The sequence below is a fragment of the Accipiter gentilis genome, chromosome 16, assembly GCF_929443795.1.
Source record: "Accipiter gentilis chromosome 16, bAccGen1.1, whole genome shotgun sequence".
NCBI classification, from domain to species: Eukaryota; Metazoa; Chordata; class Aves; order Accipitriformes; family Accipitridae; genus Astur; species Astur gentilis.
In genome coordinates, this window is record NC_064895.1 from 526203 (window position 1) to 533371 (window position 7169).

At 68.8% G+C, this 7169-nt stretch overlaps 2 protein-coding genes across 3 annotated transcripts; one reads left to right on the forward strand and one right to left on the reverse strand.

The window, feature by feature from the left end:
* The first annotated feature begins 221 nt into the window (after window positions 1-221).
* STAT2 (signal transducer and activator of transcription 2) lies at window positions 222-5682 on the forward strand. Its single transcript, XM_049819013.1, has 23 exons — window positions 222-353; window positions 467-598; window positions 674-824; window positions 895-993; window positions 1064-1156; window positions 1230-1308; window positions 1425-1510; window positions 1588-1736; window positions 1810-1968; window positions 2041-2193; window positions 2281-2301; window positions 2395-2488; window positions 2589-2645; window positions 2725-2808; window positions 2883-2981; window positions 3298-3433; window positions 3517-3566; window positions 3667-3755; window positions 3825-3961; window positions 4061-4249; window positions 4318-4375; window positions 4488-5401; window positions 5470-5682. The coding sequence occupies exons 2-23, from the start codon at window positions 468-470 to the stop codon at window positions 5604-5606; spliced, it is 3165 nt and encodes a 1054-aa protein (XP_049674970.1). The 5' UTR covers window positions 222-353; window position 467; the 3' UTR covers window positions 5607-5682.
* Window positions 5683-5754: 72 nt separating this feature from the next.
* IL23A (interleukin 23 subunit alpha) lies at window positions 5755-7169 on the reverse strand. 2 transcript variants are annotated; one of them, XM_049819015.1, is made up of 4 exons: window positions 6763-7169; window positions 6532-6630; window positions 6091-6216; window positions 5755-5967 (listed from the first exon to the last, which is right to left on the reverse strand). In XM_049819015.1, exons 1-4 carry the CDS (start codon window positions 6958-6960, stop codon window positions 5821-5823), a joined length of 570 nt encoding a protein of 189 aa, XP_049674972.1. In that variant the 5' UTR covers window positions 6961-7169; the 3' UTR covers window positions 5755-5820. The 2 variants fall into 2 exon arrangements, with proteins under 2 accessions (XP_049674972.1, XP_049674971.1); XM_049819014.1 differs by having other exon boundaries at window positions 5755-6216.

The following is a 7169-nucleotide window of genomic DNA, read 5'->3' on the forward strand; positions in this document are numbered from 1 at the left end:
AGGGGGCCCTCGGGGAGGAGGGGGGGTGCATGTGTCCCCGGCCCCTGCAGCTCGGGAGAGCTCAGACCCCGGGCACTCAGCCCTGGGTGGGAAACCTCTGCTGCCGTTCATCCCTTCCTCCCACCCCAGGACGGGGCTGCCAGGCCGCGGTGCTCCTGTGGCCCAGCCTGAGCCGGAGCAGAGGGACCCGTGGGACCTCCCACAGCCAAGCCAGAGCAGAGGGACCCGTAGGACCACCCAAGGCCAAGCCAGAGCAGAGGCACCCGTGGGACCACCCGAGGCTGAGCCTGAGCAGAGGCACCCACAGCCAAGCCGGACCAGAGGGACTCACGGGACCATCGTGCTGCAGGCAGGTACGTGGGGCACAGGGGTGCCTGGCAGGTCGCGCGGGCGCTTGTTTTGCATCCACCGGTCATGCTGTGGCCGGGGGGTTGGCGGGACCGCCCTGATGCCCCCTGCCCCCCAGCATGGCGCAGTGGCAGGAGGTGCAGAGTTTGGCCAACGCCTACCTGGAGCAGGTCCACCAGCTGTACGCCGGGGCGGCGCTGCCCATGGCGGTGCGGCAGTGCCTGGCCGCCTGGATCGAGGACCAGAACTGGTAATAGGAGGGCTGGGGCCGGGGGCTGTGCTGGCCGGTGCATGCCAGGCCAGTGCTGAGCCTGCGATGCTGCAGGCGCCAGGCGGTCGAGCCACTCTCCTCCCACGCCCGGATGCTCTTCCACTCCTTGCTGGCACTGCTGGGTGAGCGCCTGGGCAGCCCGGGGCTGGGTGACGAGGACTTCATGCTGAAGCACAACCTGCGCAAGGCCCGCCGTGACCTCCAGGTGGGTGGCAGGGCTGGGGTGAGGGGTCTGGGGGTCTCTGTGTTCCGCTGACCCCCCGGCCCCTCTGCAGGCTGAGTTTGAGGAGTGTCCAGAGAAGTTCGCCAACCTGGTGGCCAACCTGCTGCAGGAGGAGCGACGGATCCTGCGCCTGGGGCAGGCGGGGGAGCAGGTAGGCCGGGGTCCCCCCCCCACCTCGCGGGGTCCTGCCAGCCACTGCCCGACGGCCCGTGTCTCCGCAGGGGGGGGCTGCCCCGGCCCCCGGCACACCCCCAGAGAGTGACCGGGAGCAGCAGATCCGGCGGCGCCTGGCCGAGTTCCATGTGGCCCTGCAGGTAATGGCCCCCCTGGCCCCCACCTCCAGGCCCCTGGGCGCTGCCTGGCCCCTCACCCCCCCTCTGCCCCCAGGAGGCCGAACGCGCCTTCCGGCACTTGGAGGACCTGCAGGACGCCTTTGACTTCTGCTTCAAGGTGCACTACCTGCCGGGTAAGGCTTAATCCTGCCCGCCCCAGGGGCAGATGTGGGACGGCGCCGCCCTGCGACACCCCCCCCCCCCCCCCCCCCGTGCCTTCCCAACTTTCCCCCTCACCCTCTGCCCTCAGGTGAGGACAGGACCAGCGACCCCCAGTACGCCCAGCAGGTCCAAGCTCTCCAGGCCAAGCTGCAGATCCTGGACCGGCAGCGGCGGGTGAGAGGGGGCCGGGTCTGGGCCGGGGGGGCCATGGCCACCCCACACCCCCTGCTTAGGCGTGCGTCTCCCCCCAGGAGGTGCTGGCTCAGATGCAGCAGCTTCTGGGTCGCAGCGAGACCCTGCGGGACTTCCTGCAGCAGGAGCTGGGGGCTTGGCGGGAGCGGCAGCAGCGCGCCTGCCTGGGGGCCCCCACCAACACCTGCCTGCGCCCGCTGGAGACCTGGTAGGGCTGGGATGGCAGGGGGATGGGGTGGGGGGCCATGGCTGGCCCCCACTGAGCCCCACGGCACCCGCAGGTTCACAGAGCTGGGCCAGGGGCTCTTCCAGCTGCTGCAGCTCCTGCGGGCACTGGGGGACCTGCGGCAGAAGGTGACCTATGAGAGAGACCCGCTGAAGGCAGAGACCCCCCTCCTGGAGCGGCGGCTGCGGGAGCTGCTCTCCTACCTGCTGCAGAGGTGGGGGTGGCCGTGGGGGGGTGCCTAGGGGGCCTGGGGCTGGGGCAGCCCTGACCCTCCTGGTGCCCCCAGCGCCTTCGTGGTGGAGCAGCAGCCCAGCATGCCCAACGCCTACAAGCGCCCGCTGGTGCTGCGCACAGCCACCAAGTTCTCGGCCCGCGCCCGCCTGCTTGTCCGCCTCCACGATCGCAACCACCGCATGGAGGCCAAGATCCACATCGACAGGTTGTGACCCACAGGGGTGCACCCCCCTGCCCGGCCACGGGGGTCCCAGGGTCCCACTCCTCGTTGACATCCTGTTGTCTCTTGCAGGGACCCCCCCAAGATAAAAGGGTGAGAGCCGAGTGAATACTGGACGCGGTAGGCAGGGCCATGGCCCCCCCGGGGGTCCTGGCCTCCCACCCGCGGCCTCTCTCTGCCCCGCAGGTTTCGCAAGTTCAACATCCTGACCTCAAGCAGCAAAACCCTCCTGGCAGGGGACAGTCCCCAGGACGGGCTGGTCTGCGACTTCCAGTACCTCGTAGGTGCCCCCCTGCCTGGAACCCTGGGTCCTCCATGGGGTGGGGGAGTCGGGCAAGGACCCAGCCCCAGCCCCAGCCTGACTCTCTCCTGCCCTGCAGACGCTGAAGGAGCAGAAGGACAGCAGGTCAGGCAAGGGCAGCAAAGGCACCGGCGAGGTGAGTGCGGGGCTGGGGGCCATTGGGGGCATGGAGACGGCCGGTGCCGCACGGTGCCCACAGTGCCATCTCTGTGCAGGGTCCCCTGGTCGTGACAGAAGAGCTGCACCTCATCACCTTCACGCTGGCGTACGCCTACTGCGGGCTGGAGCTGGAGCTGGAGGTGAGGGCTGGAGACTTTGGGGGAGGCTGGGGGGGGGCTGGGGTCTGCCAGCCTGACGCCTTCTCCCCCCACAGACCTCCACACTGCCCTTCGTCATCATCTCCAACAACAACCAGCTCTCCAGCGCCTGGGCCTCCATCCTCTGGTTCAACATGCTCAGCAGCGACCCTAAGGCGAGCGGGACCCCTCCCCAGCCCTGCACCACTCCCCACTGCACCCAGCACTGCCATCTCTGCTCCCATCTCCCCTTCCCCGGTCCTAGTCTCCTGTCCCCATCCCTGCTCATTGCCCAGTCTCCATCCCTGTGTCCTGTGCCTGTCCCTGGTCTTGCCCTGTGCCCTCTCCCTTCTCCTGTCTCCAGTACCTGCCCTGTCCTGGTCCCTGTCCCATCCCCATCCTCTGGTCCCTTCCCGTCCCTGTCCCCTGCCCTGGTGCACGTCCCCGGCTCTTGCCACACATCCCCAGCCCTGCTCACCCCGTCTCCCACAGGAGCAGCAGTTTTTCTCCGCGCCGCCCCCAGCACCCTGGCGCCGGCTGGCCGAGGTGCTGAGCTGGCAGTTCGAGAGCGTGGCTGAGCGGGGCCTGAGCAAGGAGCACCTCCTCATGCTGGCCGAGAAGCTCTTCGGTAAGGCTGGGTGCCAGCCCCGAGCCTCCTGGGGCTGGGATGGGGGCCGTGCTGCCCCCCCTCACCCTGTTCTTGCCTCAAAGGCTCAAAGCCATCTCTGGAGAGCACCCTGGCCTGGCCCAAGTTCTCCAAGGTGAGCGGTGCCTGTCCCCCCTGTTGCCCTGTCCACCCGTGGTCCCATGGCACCGTCCCCCACCCTGGTCTCCACTTACCCCCCACCCCCACACACACAGGACGGTGCCTCCGGCTTCTCCTTCTGGGCCTGGCTGGATGGGATCCTGGGGCTGCTCCAGGAGCACCTCAAACAGCTCTGGAAGAATGGGTAGGAGTGGGGCTGGGGGGCCGGGGGTGGGGGGGCAGGGGCTGCGGGGGCTGACGGTACCTCCCCTAGGCTCATCCTGGGCTTCGTGAGCCGAAAGCAAGAGAAGAAGCTGCTGAAGGGCAAGCGGACGGGCACGTTCCTGATACGGTTCAGTGAGAGTGTCCTGGGGGGGGTCACCTGCACTTGGGTAGAGCACCCTACCAGCGGTGAGCATGGCCCCCTCCACTCTCCGCCCAGAGTCCAGCCCCTCACCCCGGCCTCAGGCCTGCCCTGGGTGCTGACTCCGGCTGCCCCCCACCCCGCAGGGCCCCCCGCTTTCCGTGCGGTGGTTCCCTACACTGCAGCCGAGCTAGCATCCCTGGCGCTGCCCGACATCATCCGCGACTATCAGCTGCTGGTGGAGGAGAACATCCCCGAGAACCCCCTCCAGTTCCTGTACCCTGACATTGCCCGCGATGAGGCCTTCAGACCCTACTACAGCCAGCGGCAGGAGGGTACGGCACGGCACAGCACAGCGCAGGGGTGCACCTGCCACCTCCTCTGATCTCTCCTCTGTCCCCAGGGAACCTGATGGAGCAGAAGAAATACCTGAACCGGCGCCTCATCCGTGTGTCCTCCAGGTGAGGCAGGGAGACGCCTCGGTCCCTCTGTGGCCCCGTGGGAAGGGGGACCCTTTTGCCCACAGCCTCGTGTCTCCGTACCCTGACCCTGACCCGCCGTCTCTCCCTGCAGGCAGGCAAATGAGTCATGGCAGACAGAAGAGGAGTTGGTGGCTGCCACAGAAAACCTGGAGACGCTGCAGCTGCAGCCTGGTGGCCTGGGGACACAGCAGCCCAGTGGCCTGGCACCGCTGCAGCCCGGGACCTCAGGGACGCTGCAGCCCAGGGACAGGGGGACGCTGCATGTCACATCTGGGAACCTGGGGACGCTGCAGTCCTTGAGCCCAGGGACAGCGCAGGGCATGGCTGTGAGCCCAGGGATGCTGCAGCCCGGGGGCTTGGGGACACTGCAGCCAGGGCCCCAAGGCCTGGAACCACCACAGTCACAGCAGGTGGGATCAGGGGGCTCGGAGGTGCTGCAGCCAGGGATTGGGGACCTGGAGCCGCAGTTGGTGCTGCAGCTGGTCCCCGAGGGCCAGGGGACGCTGCAGGTGGGACCGGGGGGTGTGGGGACACTGCAGGTGCTGCAAGGAGGGCTGGGGATACTGCAGCATGTGGCACCCGAGGACCAGGGGACACAGCAAGTGGGACCTGGGGCCGTGGAGCCGCAGCTGGTGTTGCAGCTGGTCCCTGAGGGCCAGAGGACGCTGCAGGTGGGACCAGGGGACTTGGGGATGCTGCAGCCGGTGGCTGGGGACACGGGGATGCTGCAGCAAGTGGGAGTTGGGGATGCAGGGCTGCTGCAGCCAGTGCTGGGAGCTGTGCAGCCGCTGCTGCTCCCTGAGGGGCAGGGGACACTGCAACCAGAGCTGAGGGACCTGGAGCCACTGCCCGGGAGCCCGGACGTGCAGGAGCTTCTGCAGTCACTGACAGAGGGGCTGAAGCCAGGCTCAGGGACGCTGGAGACGCTGGAGGTGGCGGAGCTCATGCCTGACATGCTGGATGTCATGAACGGGGGGCTGGAGGGGCTGGGCCCCAGGCTGGCGGGTGAGTGTTGGGGCCGGGGGACGACGACAGAGGTGTCCCCTCGGCACTGACCTCTCCTCGTCCCGCAGGCAGCACCGCGCTCCTGGACCCCCACGACCCATTCCTGCCACAGCCCGAGGACGCAGCCCTGCCCACCGTCAGCTCCCTCTTCACTGCTGCAGCTGACTTCCCTCCGCTCCACATCGATGCCAATGACTTCCAGTAACTGCCCCCAGCCCCCTCCTGTAAATAAACCTCTTCCTACCCCCAGCTGCCTGTGCGCAGACCCGGGTTGCACCTTACACGGGGAGCCGCTCATCTCCTTCAGACCTTTATTAGAAATCTATAAATACCCGAGATAAATACGGAGCATCGCACATAAATAGCCCCTCGGGGCGGAGGGGAATAAATAGTCGGGGGGGGCCTTGGCCGGGCCAGCCTCAGCGGGGGCTGGCGCTGTGGGTGAAGATGCGGCTGATGACGGTGGCGAAGGACTGGAGCCGCTGGAGCGCCAGTCGCTGCAGCAGCGGGTGGGCCCAGGCTTCGCTGGGGGCCATGGGGTGCCGGGGGAGGCGGCCGTGCTCCTGCTGTGGGAAGAGTGGGGTTAGGGGGCCCGCAGCCGCAGCTGATAGGCGCCTGCTTCCCTGGCTGCAGTGGGGGAACAGGCTCCTTGGGGGCTGCCACTGCCTCCCGCCCCCCCAGCCACTCACCTGGACAAGGCCCAGCAGCTGGTCCAGTGCAGCCTCCAGCCAGGGCAGGGGGCGGGTGGTGAAGATGTCAGAGCCCAGCAGGTCCCGGTAGTGCTGCAGCCCCTGGAGGATCCGCCGCAGGCAGCGCTATGGGGAGTGGGGCCTGAGCCGGGGGGACTGGGCATCCCCACCGCGCATCCCCCAGCACCCTGGGACCCCCAGGCACCCCTGGGAACTCCGGGAGCATCCCTCAGCATCCTTGGGACCCCGTGGGCACCTATGGGATTCCTGCATACATCCCCCAGCACCCTGGGACGCCTGGGAACCCCAAGAGCATCCCTCAGCATCCCTGGGACCCCCAGGCACATCCCTCAGCATCCCTGAACCCTCCTTCATGCATATCCCCCAGGCACCCTCTGGCTGCCCTGCCACAGCCCCCCAGCACCCAGTGGCCCCCAGTACCGTGTTGTTGGTGTCCAGCGTGGAGGGGTCGCAGGCGTCGCTACAGCGGATCCGGGGGGGCCAGTTCTTGGGGTCCTCCTCACTCAGGTGTGTCTCCTCCTGGCAGCAGGGGGGTCAGTGGGGTCCCCATGTCCCCCCCTCCCCTGGCACCCCACATCCACGGGGCACCCCTCCTGCCGGGATACCCTGCACCCTCCGGCCCCCGCAGACCCCCAAGCCTCCTGCGCTCACCAGGACCTGGTGCGGCTCCTTGAGGGTCGCCACCCGCTGCAACAGCTCCCGGGAGATGTTCTTGCAGGCTGCCCAGTCGGTGCGGGGGCCCGGGCCCGGGCCCGGGATCGTGACCGGGGCCGGGGCCGCGGGCGGCAGCAGCAGCAGCAGCAGCGGCGGGAGGCAGAGGCAGAGGTGGAGACGGTGGAGCGAGGCCATGGCCGGTCGGTGCCGCCACCGGCGCCGGCACCGGGCTCTTATGGGGTGGCGGCAGGTGGGGAATCCCCGGGGCAGGTGGCTCCCGCCCCCCGTTACTGCGAAATCGCCGCCTCCCTCGAAAGCAGAACCGATACCGGGCCGGGGTCCCCGGGCTGCGCCCCGCCGCGCCCGGCCCCGCGCCCCGCCGGGACGGGACGGGACGGGCAGGA

What these genes read in the sequence shown, in the direction of transcription:
- STAT2 (XM_049819013.1), top strand. Translation starts at nt 468, where the DNA reads ATGGCGCAGTGGCAGGAGGTGCAGAGTTTGGCCAACGCCTACCTGGAG. An exon ending in CTGCGCCCGCTGGAGACCTG is followed by an intron (nt 1,737 to 1,809) that starts GTAGGGCTGGGA and finishes CGGCACCCGCAG; the next exon opens with GTTCACAGAGCTGGGCCAGG. An exon ending in AAACAGCTCTGGAAGAATGG is followed by an intron (nt 3,756 to 3,824) that starts GTAGGAGTGGGG and finishes TACCTCCCCTAG; the next exon opens with GCTCATCCTGGGCTTCGTGA.
- IL23A (XM_049819014.1), bottom strand. Translation starts at nt 6,960, where the DNA reads ATGGCCTCGCTCCACCGTCTCCACCTCTGCCTCTGCCTCCCGCCGCTG. An exon ending in AGGAGCCGCACCAGGTCCTG is followed by an intron (nt 6,631 to 6,762) that starts GTGAGCGCAGGA and finishes CCCTGCTGCCAG; the next exon opens with GAGGAGACACACCTGAGTGA. An exon ending in CGCTGGACACCAACAACACG is followed by an intron (nt 6,217 to 6,531) that starts GTACTGGGGGCC and finishes CACTCCCCATAG; the next exon opens with CGCTGCCTGCGGCGGATCCT.